The sequence below is a fragment of the Ranitomeya variabilis genome, chromosome 1, assembly GCF_051348905.1.
Source record: "Ranitomeya variabilis isolate aRanVar5 chromosome 1, aRanVar5.hap1, whole genome shotgun sequence".
Taxonomy (NCBI): domain Eukaryota; kingdom Metazoa; phylum Chordata; class Amphibia; order Anura; family Dendrobatidae; genus Ranitomeya; species Ranitomeya variabilis.
In genome coordinates this window covers 698,703,369-698,723,066 of record NC_135232.1, presented here as the reverse complement: position 1 = coordinate 698,723,066, position 19,698 = coordinate 698,703,369, and the positions used below count along the sequence as shown (strand labels likewise).

The following is a 19,698-nucleotide window of genomic DNA, read 5'->3' as shown; positions in this document are numbered from 1 at the left end:
TTTGCCTGGCTGTGGATAGGCTCGACAAAGTGAGTGGAGAGAGGTCCTGTTTGTGTTGTGTCTCAAGTTTATGGATCTGGGAGGAGAGATCAACAATTTCTGCTAGGCGTTCTTTCTTAAGACGGGCACCCTGTGAGATAAATACACCCTGCAGAACACTGTTCAAGGCCTCCCATTTCATCGAGGGAGACGTGGGGTCAGTGGCATGGTCCACCACAAAGCCCTCGATAGGGCGTTTCACCTCCTAGACACAGGTCGGGTCTTGTAATAAGTTTTCATTTAACCGCCATGAAAAGCTAGGTCTTATAGAGGGATCTAATTGCATCGAAAAACAGATGGGTGCATGGTCGGACCACAACACCGACCCCACATCAGCCTCCACCCCGGAGTCCAACAAACAATGGGAGATAAAGAAATAGTTGATTCTACTATATGTAAAATGTATTTGAGAATAAAAACTATAATCTCTCGTGTTTGGGTGAAGAGTTCTCCACACATCTACCAATCGCAGGTCATACATCTGTTTCTTCACTCTTTTAATGGAGGACAAGGGGTAAGAGGACTTACCCGATGATACAACAATTAGAGGATTCATTGGAAGGTTAACGTCGTATCCAAGAATTATCGGCGATGCGCCTGCAAATTTGTCTAGAAGCCTTTTGCATTTAGAGCCAAATTTCTGCTGACCTTGATTAGGGAAGTAAACATTGGCCAAAATGAGTTCACGCAAACTCCACACCACTTGAACCACTGAGTCGAGGATCTCGGGAAGAAAGGATTTATGGAAACCTATAGACACTCCCTTAGATTTGGAATGAGGGTTTGTACTATGGAACCATTTTGGGTAATAGTAGGATGTACAATTAGGAGTCACCTCGGTCTTAAAGTGTGTCTCCTGAAGCATTAAAATTGAAACATGTTGCTTATGGTTAGAATACAAAACCGGTCTCCTTTTTTCAGGTATATTTAACCCTTTAACATTGAAGGAACAGAATTTAACTCCAGCCATAGCTAAGGCGTTGTTCAATAGGTTGATTATATGGACATTGAAACCAAATCCAAGGGAGGTTCATGTGTGATTTTTGGGTGGGGGATAGGTCAAGGGGTTGGAAGAAGAGAAATAAGGAAAAAGGAAGAAAAAAACAAAAAGATTGAAAATGAGAGAAAGAAACTAAGTGTGTGGTGAATGGACACCAAGAGAGAGAAATCATGGTGTGATTGTTTGGTGGGAAACCACCAAGTACACCAGTTAGAGTGAGAAAAAGCCGAGGGTGAGATCTGGCCTCTAATTGCCACCCCCACAACCTACGCAATATAATATCAAATGAGCAATATAATATAATATCAAACATTGTTAACTGGCATCTGATCCTATTCAGACTAAATTTAAGTTCAAACTTAACAATATAATCAATATAGAAGGTAATTACACTGTATATTCCTCAATATTATTCCAATAACAGATGACAGAATTTGAACTCAAGATTGATTGAGAACGGTCCACATGACTGGCCACGGGCAACCCAAACACAAACTAACCCAAGAGTTAAAGCAACTTATTGGGATATGTGTGAAAAAAATAGCTCACACAGAGAGAAAAGAGGAGGAGGAGAAGGAAAAAAAAAATCTCCTCATGTTGGGTTGGAGGGGGGGACCATGTTTCTTGTGTTGCTTGGTGTGTTGGGTTTTCAGCCATCTTGGAGGGATAAATGGGAGCTGGGGGGAGCAAGCCAATCAGGAAGGTCAGTCATCGGCAACTCGAAAGTACCCAGGAAATTGGTCAAGTCACCCAGATTACGAAAAGTAGCTGTTTTCTCCCCTTTGAAGGCTGTCAGCTGGAATGGAAATCCCCATTTATATGTAATGTCTCTTTCTTTGAGGAGAGATAATAAAGGTCTAAATGCTCTTCTTAGTTGTAGTGTGCGCCTAGAATCATCTGAGAGTATTAAAATCTGTGCTCCACAATAATTAATGGTGCCTTTCTGTCTAGCACCTAGCATGATGGCTTATTTGACTTTATTGTAGTGCACTCTGCAAATAACATCTCTGGGCCTTGATTCTGATGGCGGTTTGGGTCCAATTCTATTGAACCCGCCTCCTCATCATTTAATATTTCAAGGAACAGTTTTTTGCACTGTGAGATCCAGATCAGATGGACTTAATAGATTCAGGAAGGCCACGTATTCTGATGTTGTTTCGCCTATTACGATTTTCTAGGTCCTCCATGCCAGTTGCAATCTCCTCCAGTCTCAGAGCGTGGCTGGTAATAACCTCTCTGAGTTTATAGTTCTTGTAGGATGATTTCCTGAGACTTCTCCACATCCTCCACTCGAGAGGTGAATTCTGATTTTAGGGCATGGAGTTCTTTTTTATAAGAGTTTTCAATTCTGCAAGCAAAAATCTCCAAGTCTTTCTTGGTGGGAAGTGTTCTAATGAATTTACTAAGATCATTTACATTCATGTCTTCTGGAAATTCGTTATTATCATTCCCTTCATCTGTTGCTCTGTCAGGAGAGCCGTGGGAGGCTAACGAATCATGTGATGAGAAGCATTCCCCTAGGATCTTAGCAGAGGACTTGAATCTTGTGCTTTTATGCTGGTTATTTGTATTTAGGAAACGATCCATGTCACCAGAATGGGTTTCAGAGTCTGGGGGTATTCCAGTACGTTTTTGGGTTTGCCCATATACACCAGCGGACCTTAAAAGCTTACATATGGACATGTGAGGCAAGGGTAGCTACATCATATAGCCCGCTCCTCCAACAGCAGACACCTCTCCCCTATTTGAATATCTGCCTCAGTTAGGGATGTAACCTGGAGTCCTATAGGTTCTGAGCAGATCAGCCAATGTAGTGTTGTATTCAGGAATGATTCTGTACTTCTATGAAATGGCAGCGTTTGGCGCCAAAAGGAGGACCAGGGGGGAGGAGGAGATGTAAAGAAGTCACTGCAATTTCGTCCGAAAGCGGCTCCTAAGCCCTCCACCTGGGACAGGTAAGGCTGGGATAGGGGAAATAAAGCGTGAGGGGACGATAGAGAAGGGCAGCAGGGGTGCACCTCAGACGGCCCAAGCCACGAGCTGTCCGGCTCTCAGCGGCTCCGGTGTCAAAATCGCCGCCACAGCAACGGGTGCCCTCCTTCCCGCTCCGCCGACACTCCCACACTCACCGGATCTTCTTCGTGCTGTGCCGCAGTCTCCCTCCTTGCTCACACGCCAGCACCGCTCAAGCAGTCCCGTCCTCCACGGCAGGCAGGCAATCCTCCTCTGGGGTCCAACAAGGGAGCAGCAATGGCGTCTCCTCTCCGGAGGGCCTCAGACACCCTCCTGCGTCCCACTGTCTCCAGACGCGGTCCCCAGACAAAGTAAGGTTAAAAGCCTTATGTTCTCCGGAATTGGGGAATTTCTCCAATAAGTTGTGTGTGGTTTTGGGGTCTCAAACTAAGGAAGTCTGAGGAGCTCTCTCTAGACAAGTCTGCTCGTCGCGTGTTTTTTCTTCCTCCTCTAACCAAATGGGAAACTCATTTTTCGTTTTAAAAAAAAAGTACAAGTATTGTAGGGTTTTTTGCACTTTACAGGGAATGTGATGTCAAAGGAGGAGAAAAAGCAAAAAATAAATAAATAAATAAATCTTACAATGGAGGAAAGTTTTTTTTTTCTGCAGATAAAAAAACATGTCATGTGCACAGATCCCAAGAAAAGGTTGAGAAAAACTGTTGGTGACTAAGGCCTCATTCACACGTCCACATTTTTACGTTTGTGTTGTGTGTTTTGCAAGTTTAAGCAGTTTGTCTTTTTTTTTTTTTTTAGGTGGTGGATTTCTCGCCAAATTCATCAATACAGTTACACGCTAGATTAATTGGCAGAAATGTAATAATCCTTTATTTTCTAATCTAGTTTTTTTTGTGCCTTCTTATACTGAAAAAAAAAAAAAAAAGAGTATCAGTTACAAAGAGTAACAAAAAATGGATGCAAAATAGAATACAGGGCAGGTGCAGTGTTAAAAAAAAACCTGTTCCATTAATGGATGACATAAAAGATGCCTATACGCTATGATCTGTTTTTCTTAGAATTCAACTAGGAAAAGAAAAAATCTTGGTGCTAGTTTGTTTCATTCCGTTGGCCCGATAAAACTTGCTCAGACTACATTTTTGTGTCGGCTGAAGAAAAAAAAAAAAAAAAAAAAAAATGGATATCCGCTGAAAAGGGAAACCATTTTATGACAGTTTTGTTGCCATTCCAGTAAACGGTTTCCTGCGCTGGTAGGGTATATAATCTGAAAAACGGAAATAAAAAACTGGACATGTGAACAGAGCCCTGCGTTTTTGCTGCACTTTTTTTTTCTGCAGGCAAAACCTTCTCTCTTGGCAGTAAAGAATTAGCTTACAAAAAGCAGGTTTTGCTGCGTTTTTGTTGTCTCTTCTTCATTCTGCTAAAGTTTAGTGCCCCCCCCAAACAATAATGGATTTATCTTTTAGTTTTTTTTAGTTTTTTTTTCACCAAAGACGCAGCAAAACCTGATACCTATCTATCTATACACATATACAGAGAGAGAGAGAGAGAGAGACATATAGAGATATATAGAGATATATATACACACACACTACAGTTCCAAATTTTAGGGTCACTTAGAAATGTCCTTATTTTTTAAAGAAAATCAGTTTTTTCCAATGAAGCTAACATTAAATGATTCAGAAATACACTCTATACTTTGTTAATGTGGTAACTTGTGCAAGTATGTTAGCACAACTGAAAACAGTTTGGCTGATTAGAGAACCTATAAACCTGACCTTCCTTTATACTAGTTGAGAATCTGGAGCATTACATTTGTTGGTTCCATTAAACTCTCAAAATGGTCAGAAAAAGAACTTTCATGTGAAACTCGACAGTCTATTCTTGTTCTTAGAAATGAAGGCTATTCCATTCAAGAAATTGCCAAGAAACTGAAGATTTCCTACAACGTGTGTACTACCCCCTTTTGAGGAGAGCACAAACGGCCTCTAACTAGAGTAGAAAGAGAAGTGGGAGGCCCCGCTGCACAACTGAGCAACAAGAAAAGTACATTAGAGTCTGTAGTTTGAGAAATCGATGCCTCACACTCCTCAACTGGCAGCTTCATTAAATAGAACACGCAAAATGCCAGTGTCAACGTCTACAGTGAAGAGGCGACTCCGGGATGCTGGCCTTCAGGGCAGAGTGGCAAAGAAAACGCCATATCCGAGACTGGTTAATAAAAAGGAAAAGATTAATATGGGCTAAAGAACACAGACATTGGAAAGAGGATGATTGGAAAAAAGTGTTATGGACAGACGAATCCAAGTTTGAGGTGTTTGGATCACACAGAAGAACATTTGTGAGACGCAGAACAACTGAAAAGATGCTGGAAGAGTGCCTGATGCCATCTGTCAAGCATGGTGGAGGTAATGTGATGGTCTGGGGTTGCTTTGGTGCTGGTAAAGTGGGAGATTTGTACAAGGTAAAAGGGATTTTGAATAAGGAAGGCTATCACTCCATTTTGCAATGCCATGCCATACCCTGTGGACAGCGCTTGAAAGGAGCCAATTTCATCCTAACAACAGGACAATGACCCAAAGCACACCTCCAAATTATGCAAGAACTATTTAGGGAAGAAGCAGGCAGCTGGTATTCTATCTGTAATGGAGTGGCCAGCGCAGTCACCAGATCTCAACACCATTGAGCTGTTGTGGGAAGCTTGACCGTATGGTACGCAAAAAGTGCCCATCAAGCCAAACCAACTTGTGGCAGGGGCTTCTGGAAGCATGGGGTGACATTTCTCCAGAAAATTAACTGCTAGAATGCCAAAGGTCTGCAATGATGTAATTGCAGCAAAGGGAGCATTCTTTGACAAAAGCAAAGTTTGAAGGATAAAATTATTATTTCAAATAAACTTTTTTTCGAACCTTGTCAATGTCTGGACTAGATTTTCAATTCATTTGGCATCTCATTTGATTAATAAAAGTATGAGTTTACATGGAAAACACAAAATTATCTGGGTGACCCTAAACTTTTGAACGGTAGTGTGTGTGAGTGTATATATCTCTAATATATAAAGGTGTGTGTGTGTGTGTGTGTGTGTGTGTGTGTGTGTGTGTGTGTGTGTGTGTGTGTGTGTGTGTGTGTGTGTGTGTGTGTGTGTGTGTGTGTGTGTGTCTGGGATTGGCATCTGCACCGTCGCAGCTACAGCCACAAAATTTTGCACAGTCACACGTCTGGACCCAGAGAGCTTCATAGGCTATGTTGTGAGGCGAAATTTTAACCCCGCGCATTCCAATTCCCCCAAACAATTTTGCCCCTATCTACATAATGGGGGAAAAGTGGAATGAAAAGCGTTGGGAGGCAAATTGACAGCTGCCAGATGTGAACAAGGGGGAATTAAATAATGAGAGCGATGGCGCCAAAGAGTATATACGTACAGTTGCTAAGGTGGGGCCCCCAACATGGGATACTCACCACACACAAAATGCGCCACACACTACCACGTGCTTTAACACATATACCACCCTCAGCACACATTTCACCACACATACACCAACCTCGCCACATAAAAGTCGAAACACAAAACTCGCCACGCGAAAATTGGCCACATGCAAAACTAGGCTCACGTGCAAAACTCACCTCATGGAAAACTCACCACAAGCAAAACTCACCTAGGTACACACTATATACTGGAGCAGATGACATACAGGTACATGCTATGTACAGGAGGAGATGACATACAGGTACATACTATATACAGGAGGAGATGACATGCAGGTACATACTATATACAGGAGCAGATGACATACAGGTACATACTATATGCAGGGGAGATGACACAGTTATATACTATATACAGGAGGAAATGACCTATAGGTATATACTATATACAGAAGATGACACACGGTTACATACTATATACAGGGGAGACGACATACAGGTATATACAGGAGGAGATGACATACAGCTATATACTATATACAAGAGGAGATGACACACAGGTATATACTATATACAGGGGAGATGACATACAGGTATATACTATATACAGGAGGAGATGACATACAGGTATATACTGAGGTGAAAATGAGAGGTGTGAGGTGAAAATGAAAGGAGTGATGGGAAATACTGGAGTGATTGGAAAATGACAAGGGTTAGCAGGGAAAATGAGAGGAGTGAGGGGAAAATGAGAGGCTTGAGGGGGAAAATGAGAGGCTTGAGGGGGAAATGAGAGGAGTGAGGGGAAAATGAAAGATCTGAGGGGGAAAATGAGAGATCTGAGGGGGAAAATGAAAGGAGTGATGGGGAATACTGGAGTGATTGGAAAATGACAGGGGTCAGCAGGGAAAATGAGAGGAGTGGGGAAAATGAGAGGCTTGAGGGGGAAAATGAGAGATATGAGGGGGAAAATGAGAAATGTATATACACACACACACATATATATATATATATATATATATATATATATATATATATATATATATACACACACACACACATATGCACACATTATATATATATCTGCATACACATGTTACATACCTATATTATAATATATATATATATATATATATATATATATATATATATATATATATATATATATATATATATATATATATATATAAAAGCACAAAAAAAATAGAAAAAAAGGGCTTAATGCCTGAACGGCGTGGCGACGTTTCGGATATCTTTATCCTTTTTCAAGCCAAAGACCATTTCAACAGTGGTTGGGAAGACGCTGCACGCTGCACTACAGTTTGGTAATATAAGATGCTGTTCCGATTTTGAACTATTATATATATATATATATATATATATATATATATATATATATATATATATATATATATATATATATATACACACACACACACACACACACACACACAGCTCAAAAAAATAAGGGGAACACAAATACCACATCCTAGATATCACTGAATGAAATATTCAGGTTGTTAATCTTTATTCACTACATAGTGGAAAGCGTTGAGGACAATAAAGCATAAATATTATCAATGTAAATCAAAAATAATATCTCAGGGAGGCCTGGGTTTGGAACGATACTCAAAATCTAAGTGGAGAATCAAATTACAGGCTGATCCAACGTCAGTAGAAATGCCTCAAAACAAGGAAATGATGCTCAGTAGTATGTGTGGTCTCCACGTGCCTGTGTGACCTCCCTATAAACTCCTGGGCATGCTCCTGATGAGGCGGCGGATGGTCTCCTGAGGGATCTCCTCAAAGACCTGGACTAAAGCATCCGCCAACTCCTGGACAGTCTGTGGTACAATGTGACGCTGGTGGATGGTGCGAGACATGATGTTCCAGATGTGTTCAATCGGATTCAGGTCTGGGGAACGGACGGGCCAGAACATAGCTTCAATGCCTTCATCTTGCAGGAACTGCTGACACACTCCAGCCACATGAGGTCTGGCATTGTCCTGCATTAGGAGGAACCCAGGGCCAACAGCACCAGCATATGGTCTCACAAGGGGTCTGAGGATCTCATCTCGGTACCTAATGGCAGTCAGGCTACCTCTGGCGAGCACATGGAGGGCTGTGCGGCCCTTCAAAGAAATGCCACCCCACACCATTACTGACCCACTGCCAAACCGGTCATGCTGAAGGATGTTGCAGGAAGCAGATAGCTCTCCAGGGCGTCTACAGACTCTCTCACATCTGTCACATGTGCTCAGTGCGAACCTGCTTTCATCTGTGAAGAGCACAGGACGCCAGTGGCGAATTTGCCAATCCTGGTGTTCTGTCGCAAATGCCAAGCGTCCTGCATGGTGTTGGGCTGTGAGCAAAACCCTCATCTGTGGACGTCGGGCACTCAGATCATCCTCATGGAGTCGGTCTCTAACCGTTTGTGCAGACACATGCACATTTGTGGCCTGCTGGAGGTCATTTTGCAGGGCTCTGGCAGTGCTCCTCCTGTTCTTCCTTGCACAAAGGCTGAGGTAGCGGTCCTGCTGCTGGGTTGTTGCCCTCCTACGGCCCCCCTCCATGTCTTCTGGTGGCGTCTCCAGCCTCTGGACACTACGCTGACAGACACAGCAAACCTTCTTGCCACAGCTCGCATTGATGTGTCATCCTGGATGAGCTGCACTACCTGAGCCACTTGTGTGGGATGTAGAGTCCGTCTCATGCTACCACGAGTGTGAAAGCACAACCAACATTCAAAAGTGACCAAAACATCAGCCAGAAAGCATCGGTACCGAGATGTGGTCTGTGGTCCCCACCTGCAGAACCACTCCTTTATTGAGTGTGTCTTGATAATTGCCAATAATTTCCATCTGTTGTCTATTCCATTTGCATAACAGCATGTGAAATTGATTGTCAAACAGTGTTGTTCCTAAGTGGACAGTTTGATTTCACAGAAGTTTGATTTACTTGGAGTTATATTCTGTTGTTTAAGTGTTCCCTTTATTTTTTTGAGCAGTGTAGATTTAAAAAAAAAAAATTCCAAGCTGAGTTTTCAGTTTTACAAAGAGTTTAATCCCTTTTGAGAACACCGCGCGGCCATTTAGTCATCTTAATATACTCTCAATAGGAAAAATAAAAATAAATAAACTTTAATAGTTGTAAAACCCGTGTGGTTTGTTCCAGTGAGAACAAGGCTGATGTGATTAGCACATACGCCAGCCGAAAATCCACTTCTCCTATCTTTCATATTTTAGGCAATTATTGGGTTTCAATAAGACGAGGGTCTGAGTAACCTGACATGAACGACTTCTAGGTTTTATGACAATGAACAAAAACACCCATAGATACAAGAACATTAACAAAAAGGCATAAGAAGCACGGAAGGAACATCTTGGCCCGAGGAGCTCCCTGTGGAGACTGAAAAATATAATTAATGAGTGGGGCATCAGCGACGTACAATGACTCTGGGGGGCGGCCATTTATAACATTTAATAACTCCTTATCGTTATAAAAAGAAATAAATGTAGATGCAGATACATATTGAATGTAGTTCTCCCCCGCAGAATTAATAAACCTCGCTTTTTATAATTAAAGGAGAACTAACTACACAGGGAAAAAAAGAAAGATGTAATAGAAAAGCCGATTCTATTGACAAGTAACAACTCAACTTTTTTTTTTCCCATAAGGAGAAACGTTACCCCTTAGACCCCAGTCCAGAGCCTCTCACCTAGCCAAATCAGTTCTCATGCTTCGCACTGACGAGGGCCAACAGCCCGAAACACCGTGTCTGCGAATTGAGATACTGATTTGGCTATTATCCTAAGTCATATTGCACGACTCGTTAAAGGGTTGATTGTGACTTGTAGGATCGCTACTTCCAATAGGTGGCGCTATAGAGTTAAGTCCTCTTTTTTTCAACAGAGGCAATTTGCATATTTAAATTCCCAGAGAAGCATTGCATGGCGAATAAGCCTCCTTACCTTGACAAGCCAGCTGGTATGTCACTCTCCATAAGGAGAAACGTTACCCCTTAGACCCCAATGCTCTGCTGGAATTTTAGACCATTCTTCTTTGGCAAACTGCTCCAGGTCCCTGATATTTGAAGGGTGCCTTCTCCAAACTGCCATTTTTAGATCTCTCCACAGGTGTTCTATGGGATTCAGGTCTGGACTCATTGCTGGCCACCTTAGGAGTCTCCAGTGCTATCTCTCAAACCATTTTCTAGTGCTTTTTGAAGTGTGTTTTGGGTCATTGTCCTGCTGGAAGACCCATGACCTCTGAGGGAGACCCAGCTTTCTCTCACTGGGCCCTACATTATGCTGCAAAATTTGTTGGTAGTCTTCAGACTTCATAATGCCATGCACACGGTCAAGCAGTCCAGTGCCAGAGGCAGCAAAGCAACCCCAAAACATCAGGGAACCTCCGCCATGTTTGACTGTAGGGACCGTGTTCTTTTCTTTGAATGCCTCTTTTTTTCTCCTGTAAACTCTATGTTGATGCCTTTGCCCAAAAAGCTCTACTTTTGTCTCATCTGACCAGAGAACATTCTTCCAAAATGTTTTAGGCTTTTTCAGGTAAGTTTTGGCAAACTCCAGCCTGGCTTTTTTCTTTTCTCTGTGTAAGAAGTGGGGTCTTCCTGGGTCTCCTACCACACAGTCCTTTTCATTCAGACGCCGACGGATAGTACGGGTTGACACTGTTGTACCCTCAGACTGCAGGGCAGCTTGAACTTGTTTGGATGTTAGTTAAGGTTCTTTATCCAACATCCGTACCATCTTGCGTTGAAATCTCTTGTCAATTTTTCTTTTCCGTCCACATCTAGGGAGGTTAGCCACAGTGCCATGGGCTTTAAACTTCTTGATGACACTGCGCACGGTAGACACAGGAACATTCAGGCCTTTGGAGATGGACTTGTAGCCTTGAGATTGCTCATGCTTCCTCACAATTTGGTTTCTCAAGTCCTCAGACAGTTCTTTGGTCTTCTTTCTTTTCTCCATGCTCAATGTGGTACACACAAGGACAGAGGTTGAGTCAACTTTAATCCATGTCAACTGGCTGCAAGTGTGATTTAGTTATTGCCAACACCTGTTAGGTGCCACAGGTAAGTTACAGATGCTGTTAATTACACAAATTAGAGAAGCATCACATGATTTTTCGAACAGTGCCAACACTTTTGTCCACCCCCTTTTTATGTATGGTGTGGAATTATATCCAATTTGGCTTTAGGACAATTCTTTTTGTGTTTTTTCATTTAAGACAAATTAAATGAAGATAATAATACCAAATAATTTGTGATTGCAATCATTTTCAGGAAGAAACTGAGTATTATCTGACAGAATTGCAGGGGTGTGAATACTTTTGGCCATGACTGTATATGTTTTTGTAATCCCTCATTGTTTGCCATACTCATTTTTGAATGTCCCAAGTGTATTAATTTTATGGCATGCGCATTTTTGATAATTTTTATTACAACATAACCATACCTACACCAGTACAGTGTGTAGAATGGTGAACAGGTTTCTAAGTTCATTAACTTCCAATGCAAGTTCACACAGACTTAAATTTTACTTTTTAAGATTTATTATTTTTTATTTAATTCAGAGTCCTGAAAGGGGCCTTTTGAATGCATATTTAGCTTCTAATACTTTATTGGCCAGCCTTTGCTCTTGAGCACCAGCTTGCATCTCTGTGGCATTGAGTGAACAAGCTTCTGCAGATGTTCACGAGTGATGATGTGGTTCCAGGCCTGTATCAGAGCCTCAATCAACTCACTCTTGGTCCTTGGCTGTTTTCTAGATATCTCTAATGATACCTTGTGCCACAAATTTTCAATTGGATTGAGGTCCGGGGACTGAGCTGGCCAGTCAATAGTAGCCACCTTGTTCTTCCAAAACCATTGGCTGCCATACAGCCCCAGACCAATACTTTCATCGGATGTTTCGCAGAGAAGCTCAAACACTCTGGCTTGTACTCTTCATGTGGGAACCTTCTCACATAAGACTTGCCACCATTTCCTAAAATGCAAAAAGTGCTTTCATCACTAAATAGCACTTTTTCCCACTCCTCCTTCCTCCATTTTAAATATTTCAATGCCCACAGTTTTCGCCTTTGTCTTTGTATGGCTCTCATGAATGGCTTCTTTCGGGCCTAGCACCCCCTCAATCCTGCTTCCAAACATCTCTTCCTAACAGTTGATGTTGCTACCTCAATATTGCACTTTTCTTGCCATTCTCGCAGAAGCAGAGGAGACGTGAGATTTCGATAGGCAAGGGATGTTCTTATCAGTACTCTATCCTCCCTTTTAGTTGACTTTCTGGGCCGACCAGATCTGGGCCTGTCCTGGGTAATTCCAAGCTGCTTATGTTTCTTACGACTGTACTCTGATTACAGCCGACCTTCCTTGCGATCTGGGGGCCAGTATAACCCTCTTCATGTAGCACCACAACTCGCACACGATCCTTCGCTGACAAAAATCTGAATGCTCCCATCATAAAACTCTACAGTATGATTCACTTGATAGACCAACAGATAAAACAAACAAACAAAGCAGCAGATGTGATGCAATGTAACACAATGTGATTGGCTACCATATCCAGGTTATGATTGGTCACAAGAACCTCTTCTGTGATTGGCTAATTTTGGATCTGAAGCTGTACAATATTTAGTTATGCTTTCAATTCCCATATTGTTGCAATAATTTCAGGCAAAACTGCTTCAAAAGCTAAAAATATTATAGGGAGAGAATGCAAAATTGTATTCGGAACAAAACCATATATAAGATGTCATATTAGCATCGAAGATATGCGACAGAAGTTATTAATGTGCATGTTCTGATTAGGGTAAATGTCACTGTTCAGGAGGAGGAGGTGAGCTGTGATATCACCTATAGCGAATGGTAGATCCTGTGTTAGCTACTGTATATAGAGGTGTTATCAGTCATTGTACAGAAGGAGAACGTGAGCTGTGACATCACTTATTGTGAATACTGGAATCAGTGTTGTCTTTCAGTCATTGTACAGGAAGAAGGAGGAGGTGAGCTGTATCATCACTTATTGTGAATGCTGGATTGTGTTCTCTGTCAGTTCTTGTACAGGAGAAGGAGGTGAGCTGTAACATCCCCTATTGTGAATGGTGGATCATGTGTTATCTACTGTATATAGAGGTGTTATCAGGCATTACACAGGAGAGGTCAGCTGTAACATCCCCTATTGTGAATGGTGGATCCTGTGTTATCTACAGTATATAAAGGTGTTATCAGTCATTGTACAGGAGGAGAAAGAGGTGAGCTGTGATGTTACCTATTGAGAATGGTGGATCCTGTGTTAAGGTACCTTCACACTGAACAACTTAACAACGATAACGATAGCGATCCGTGACGTTGCAGCGTCCTGGATAGCGATATCGTTGTTTGACACGCAGCAGCGATCAGGATCCTGCTGTGATATCGTTGGTCGGAGCTAGAAGGCCAGCACCTTATTTCGTCGCTGGATCACCCGCTGACATCACTGGATCGGTGTGTGTGACACCGATCCAGCGATGTCTTCACTGGTAACCAGGGTAAACATCGGGTTACTAAGCGCAGGGCCGCGCTTAGTAACCCGATATTTACCCTGGTTACCATTGTAAATGTAAAAAAAAAAAAAAAACACTACATACTCACCTTCTGATGTCTGTCGCGTCCCCCGGCGTCCGCTTCCCTGCAGTGTGTCAGTGCCGGCCGGCCGTAAAGCAGAGCACAGCAGTGACGTCACCGCTCTGCTTTAAGGCCGGCGCTTACACAGTGCAGGGAAGCGGACGCCGGGGGACGCGGAATGTAAGTATGTAGTGTTTGGGTTTTTTTACATTTACACTGGTAACCAGGGTAAACATCGGGTTACTAAGCGCGGCCCTGCGCTTAGTAACCCGATGTTTACCCTGGTTACCCGGGGACTTCGGCATAGTTGGTCGCTGGAGAGCTGTCTGTGTGACAGCTCTCCAGCGACCACACAACGACGAAACAGCGACTCTGCAGCGATCGGCATCGTTGTCTATATCGCTGCAGCGTCGCTTAATGTGACGGTACCTTTACTGTAACTATTTTACAATCAAACTTCCTATTTCAGGAAACACCACATGTACATTAGCCACAATGAACAATCCCTGACCCATCCTTTTGTATTAAGCATCTAATAAGCATGTGCAAAGGTCATTGTGAAGTGAAAGGATGGGGGAGGAGCTGTAACATCTTTTGTTATTACCTGTGGACAAAGGTGTTATCTGTCATTATAATCCTGCCTCTGATAATGAGCCTGCTGAAAACCCTTCCTGAAAGGACAAGAACTGTAAAAAAAAGCCCCAGTGTGAGAATTGGAAGATTACCAATTTAGTTTTTTTATAAAGAAAAAAAACACCAGATAATTTTCTGATAATCCATTCCCTTTAAAAGGTATTTGGACATTGACAATCTTGTGAGAAGATTTGTGTAGGCGGCTTGTTATATAATTGGCATAACCAGATGAGGGTGAGCAGGAACACCAGGCTATCAGCTGACTGTCTTGTGCTCAACACAGAATCCAAATTCCATATTCCAGTCATTGAGCAAAGTCAAAATTTACAAGTATTTCAGTAAAGTCTGGGATGTTTCCATGTGATTTCCTTCACAATTCAGATACCATGTTGGACCTGGTCCCATTTTTTGTCCAGAGACTAACCCCAGTTCTTTCAACCTATTCCTTCTTTAGTGAAGGTGCCCAGATGACCCTCAGGGAAACCCACCCATTTTGCCATGTGCCGACTAGCTAATGTGGATCTCACCTGTTAAACTCCTCCTAGTTGTTGGTTAGACACAAAAATAGGGGCAGCTTTATCTTTACAGAAACGATCATAAGCTACATTGTTCTGTCTTAAATGAGAAGGTACATTGAGAACTATTTTACATTTTGGCATGGACTTCGGCCATGGGTGGTGAGGCTCGGGTATCATCATGTTCTGAGTGGTAACATCTCAGAAGTAAAAGTTTTAAAAGCCTTGATCTAACGTGTATGGTGGGGGCTCAAATTTTTCACAATGGCAGATCTTGGCATGAAAAAACAAAAAAGGATCAGGCATGTTGAACCTCAATATGTCCGATCCTTTGTAGAAAATCAGGGGCGCATTGTTCCACTCTCCCTATTGAGGACACACATATCTGCATCGAAGGTGCATGGTTGTGGCTTCCAGTCTCCATTGATATCCTGGGTCGATGTGAAATGTTCATGGTCCTCCATCGATTGAGTGATTGAAGGGACCCATCACTGTTTATCTGGCACAGCTCCACACTTAGTAGTGGCTATGCCTGGTATTACAACTCCGTAACCCCTTTACTGAGCTGATTGTTGGGGGTTACATAAGTGGGACACACATTGAATACTAATTGCCTATTCTAAGGCACTACTGCCTTCGTTGCTTCTTTTCCTACCTTAGCCCTTTATCTTAATGCCTAGCTAAAAGCACATGTTGACACCTCTATATGCCCGCCAGTCAGCAGAGCAATGGGTTTGTATGTGACAACCCTAGAAAAGCAACCTGGTGGTCTACAATTCTTCATTCTTGGGTGGGGCGCTCCACGTTAAACACTTTATTCTCTTATTTCAGAGCATTTACTGGAGCAACCAATGAAGAGTCGATCATGCATGAAATTTCCTTGTTGGCCGAGCTGTTGGAGTCTCCGGAGCTGTGTTTGCAAGACACGTTTATCATTGCCGGATACACAAACCCAGCGGCTGCCAACAGACGGAACGAGATCTGGTTCTTGCAGAGACCTTAAGCTTTGCACGGGAGGAGCGTGCCCATGAGCGGATGGAGAGCAGCGGCCCCAGTGGACATGGTCTTCATGTGATCCAAGAATCATGGCATCTCCCCTGCCAGCCAGTGGACCAGTACTGAGCGGCATCGCTCTAGTATATTTTCCATGGAGACTTGCCTATATAAGTGCTTATACAGACAGTACCTGCAGTAGCCGATTGCATAGGATTATTTAATCCCAGTGAAGGCAGGCTACGGTAATAGCATATAAATCCTCATTCCCGAGTGATGATGATGAAGTGATTGCGCGATTTCGATACGAGTCACGTTAACATTGGGGTAATTCGGACGATAATAATGGCCACCATTTTCCCGAAGATGGAAAGCAAGCTCTCTGTTCCAAAACTGGTAACTACTGGCTAATACCTGTTCAATTTATCTACAAATGGTCGAGTGAGTGTCCCCCATGCTCTCCAATGAAAACAATAGAGAAAATTCCTTCAATGGGTTTTCTGATCCTATCTTATAAAGCGATCATCTATATCACTAGAATATGCCTTGATTTTATACTCCATGGACATCCGATCTCTGAGAAACCAATCAATCCCCAAAAATTAAAGGGACTCAATCCAGATTTTAGTACGGAAACTAGTGATATGGCTGCACTGCATAGTTAGGAGAACAACAGTAAATATGACACCTTTCCTATAGTAATCCGATGTGCCAGAGCTGAGAAATCAAGCTTTGAAGTCACAAAGCACTCCCAGGTAAATTTGCATATGGCTTCAAAGCGTGATTTATCAGCGCTGGAACGTCGGATTACTACAAGACAGGTATCATTCTACGACCTATACAGCCATGCGACTAGTATCAGTATTAAACTTATCCTAAACATTCCCTTTAAATCGCTGTAGTGATTTAGCGATGCTTTCCCTTGTCAGTTTCACTGCGCAAAGCCAGGGTAATGCTTTGCAGAAAAAAAAAATTGAGGACCAGTGAGGGTCCCATAAAGTGCTAGAATATTCTGCTAACATGTCATGACTCCACAATATTTATTAACCTTTTAAATCTTTATTGTATAGTCCAACATTAAATATGGCCGACGCAATTCCCACCTTTACTCCCAATGTTTAATCACCAATTTCCCAAAAATGTCTGGCTCCACACAGGCAACTAATCATAGCATCGGCCTCAAGCTGGAGTCACACTAAACGTATGAAAATTCGGTTCAAGTCTCCCTGCCAAGAGTTGCACAAGTGTAATACGAGTGTCATACGAGTACAATCCGATTTTTCACACCCAGCATCCGATTTACATCCAAATGCAGTGCCATTTTAACATGAGCTTTTACATAGAGCAATTCTCTGTCATTTACACATCGTTTTCAAAGGAAATATTCTTATAAACATGTATGATAGATAGATCCAGACAGATATAGAATAAAAGCCTGCAATTCATGTGCCGCGTACAGTAAAATCACAAGTTGACAGGTTAGAATAGATATATACACATAGGACAGGTAGATATATAGTTGTCAATGACACGGACATCTATTTACCTATGTATTCTATGTGTATATATCCATTCTATTCTAACCTGTCAGTCTGATTTTACTGTAGGCAGCACATGAAGTGCCGGCTTTTCAAAGGACACCAGTGTGTGTCAAAAAATAAATAACTAAAATTAGAAAAAAAAAATTATATATATATATATATATATATATATATATATATATATATATATATATATATAATGGTCCGAGTGCTGTGCGATTTTATTCTCGCTCCCATAGGCTTGCATTGGCGAGTCTAAGCGCCAATCGCATGCTGTGATTTTACATGCACGCCGAATACGGCTGAAAAACAGTAATGTGAGCTGCCCCATAGATAAACACTGGGCTGAGTGCTATGCAATGTTTTCTCGCATAGCGCTCCCCCGTATTCTACGGTAGTGGTAGGATTCGATCTGACTTCTAGTTCCAATGTGCATAATTAAAAGGTGGGAAAAGGATTAACCTCCCGAAAAAAAAAAAAAATCATTAGCTGTAAATATTAAAAACATGGCACAAAAGTAAAAGCCGATTTACGTAGCCTCCAAAAGGGGTTAAGGCGAGACACTCAGATTAGTCATGGTCAGTGGAAAAGAAGGTAATCTATAGGTTTATATTGTCTTCTCCTTTCCTTTAATTAACAGGAGAAACATATATAGCAACAACCATAATAACCAGCCCTGAGCCTAAAATGGCCAATACCAGAGGATAATAAACTGCATTGAAGCAAAGGATGCAAGTGACATGTGGAATAATGGCCCGTGCCTCCCCCAAAGATTTACTGATTGTGGAGAGTACCTACCACAACAACCATAATGTGAATTCTTTACACGGCGTCCTAGGAAACCAATAAAAGTACAACTGGATAGAATAGATGAAGTGGGACCTCATATCTAAGCATGTCCCTCCTCCTTGACCCATGTTTGGCTGCAGCAGGAGCCTCCCCCCACTGTCCTGCCTGCAGTAGGACAAACGATCTTTTTGTCCACCATCTTTGCTGAAGAACTAACCCTTTTCTGTAGGATTTCTAGAAGATTGTCCTTTTCTCAGTGAATATGGCCCGTGATATTTTTTGTGTTACTCACACATTTCTAGGTTTAGTGTTCCTTTAAGAAAAGCCTCCAAGTTTCAAACAAGTCCCGAACTATTGATCATCCACCAATGGCAAACAGGGGGTCCACAGAGGTTTAACCATGTGATACAGAGGTTTTCCAGACCTCATAAAATGAACAACTGCCCCAATCCATGTCACAGCTCTTCTTCCATACGCCTATATAACTTGTATTTTTACCCATTTAAGTCTCTGCTCATTTGGAGCTTAAGAGTCCAGTGGGCGGTCTTAAACCATTGATCCAAGCGCCCAATTGACTCAATACTTTGTTAATTGTCTCCTAGAAAAATCGGAAGTACAAACTAGATTTAGGTCTGTCTTGAGCTAAAAACCTAAGTAGTCTACAACAGACTGGTTGCTAAGGACAGGACACTGAAATGACACTCATTGCTATGGTCACACTTCCTAGCAACCATTCTGTCTCTATCGAACGGATTGGCGCGGAGTTTACGACAGAGAAGGCAAAAGGAAGTTGGGAGGTACTGCAATCACTCCAGGTATTTTCCATCTCATCCTGTACTAATAATCAGATTTTTCTCAACAAAAAGGCCTACTCAACCTTTGCCCAAAATTAAGAGGATAATTCTGCCCTAAGCTGTAGGCCTAAGTAACCTACAACCGACTGGTTTCTAGGAAGAGGACACCGAACAGGAACTAGACCTGAGTAACCTACCACATACTGGTTGCTATGGGCACTTTACCTAGCAACCTGTCTTTAAAAAGGATTGTCACAGTGTTAACCATAGAGAAGGCAAAATAAGTTATTTCCCATCTCTGCCAGCATTAATAATCAGATTTGTACCTAGTAAAATCCTGCCAGCCCTTCTCACCCCTTCCTTGACAAATTCAGGG

At 42.2% G+C, this 19,698-nt stretch overlaps 2 protein-coding genes across 2 annotated transcripts in view; one reads left to right on the top strand and one right to left on the bottom strand.

Moving 5' to 3' along the window:
• The window catches only part of LOC143777163 (heme-binding protein 1-like), a 48,329-nt gene extending 30,122 nt beyond the window's left edge, over positions 1-18,207 (top strand). Inside the window, exon 5 of the mRNA XM_077267272.1 lies at positions 16,037-18,207. Within this exon, the coding sequence (XP_077123387.1) occupies positions 16,037-16,208 (172 nt within the window). The 3' untranslated portion in view covers positions 16,209-18,207. The remainder of the gene's footprint in view (positions 1-16,036) is intronic.
• FANCM (FA complementation group M) overlaps positions 1-19,698 on the bottom strand; it is a 110,601-nt gene that overhangs the window by 80,784 nt on the left and 10,119 nt on the right. The gene's annotated exons all lie outside the window — the stretch shown is intronic.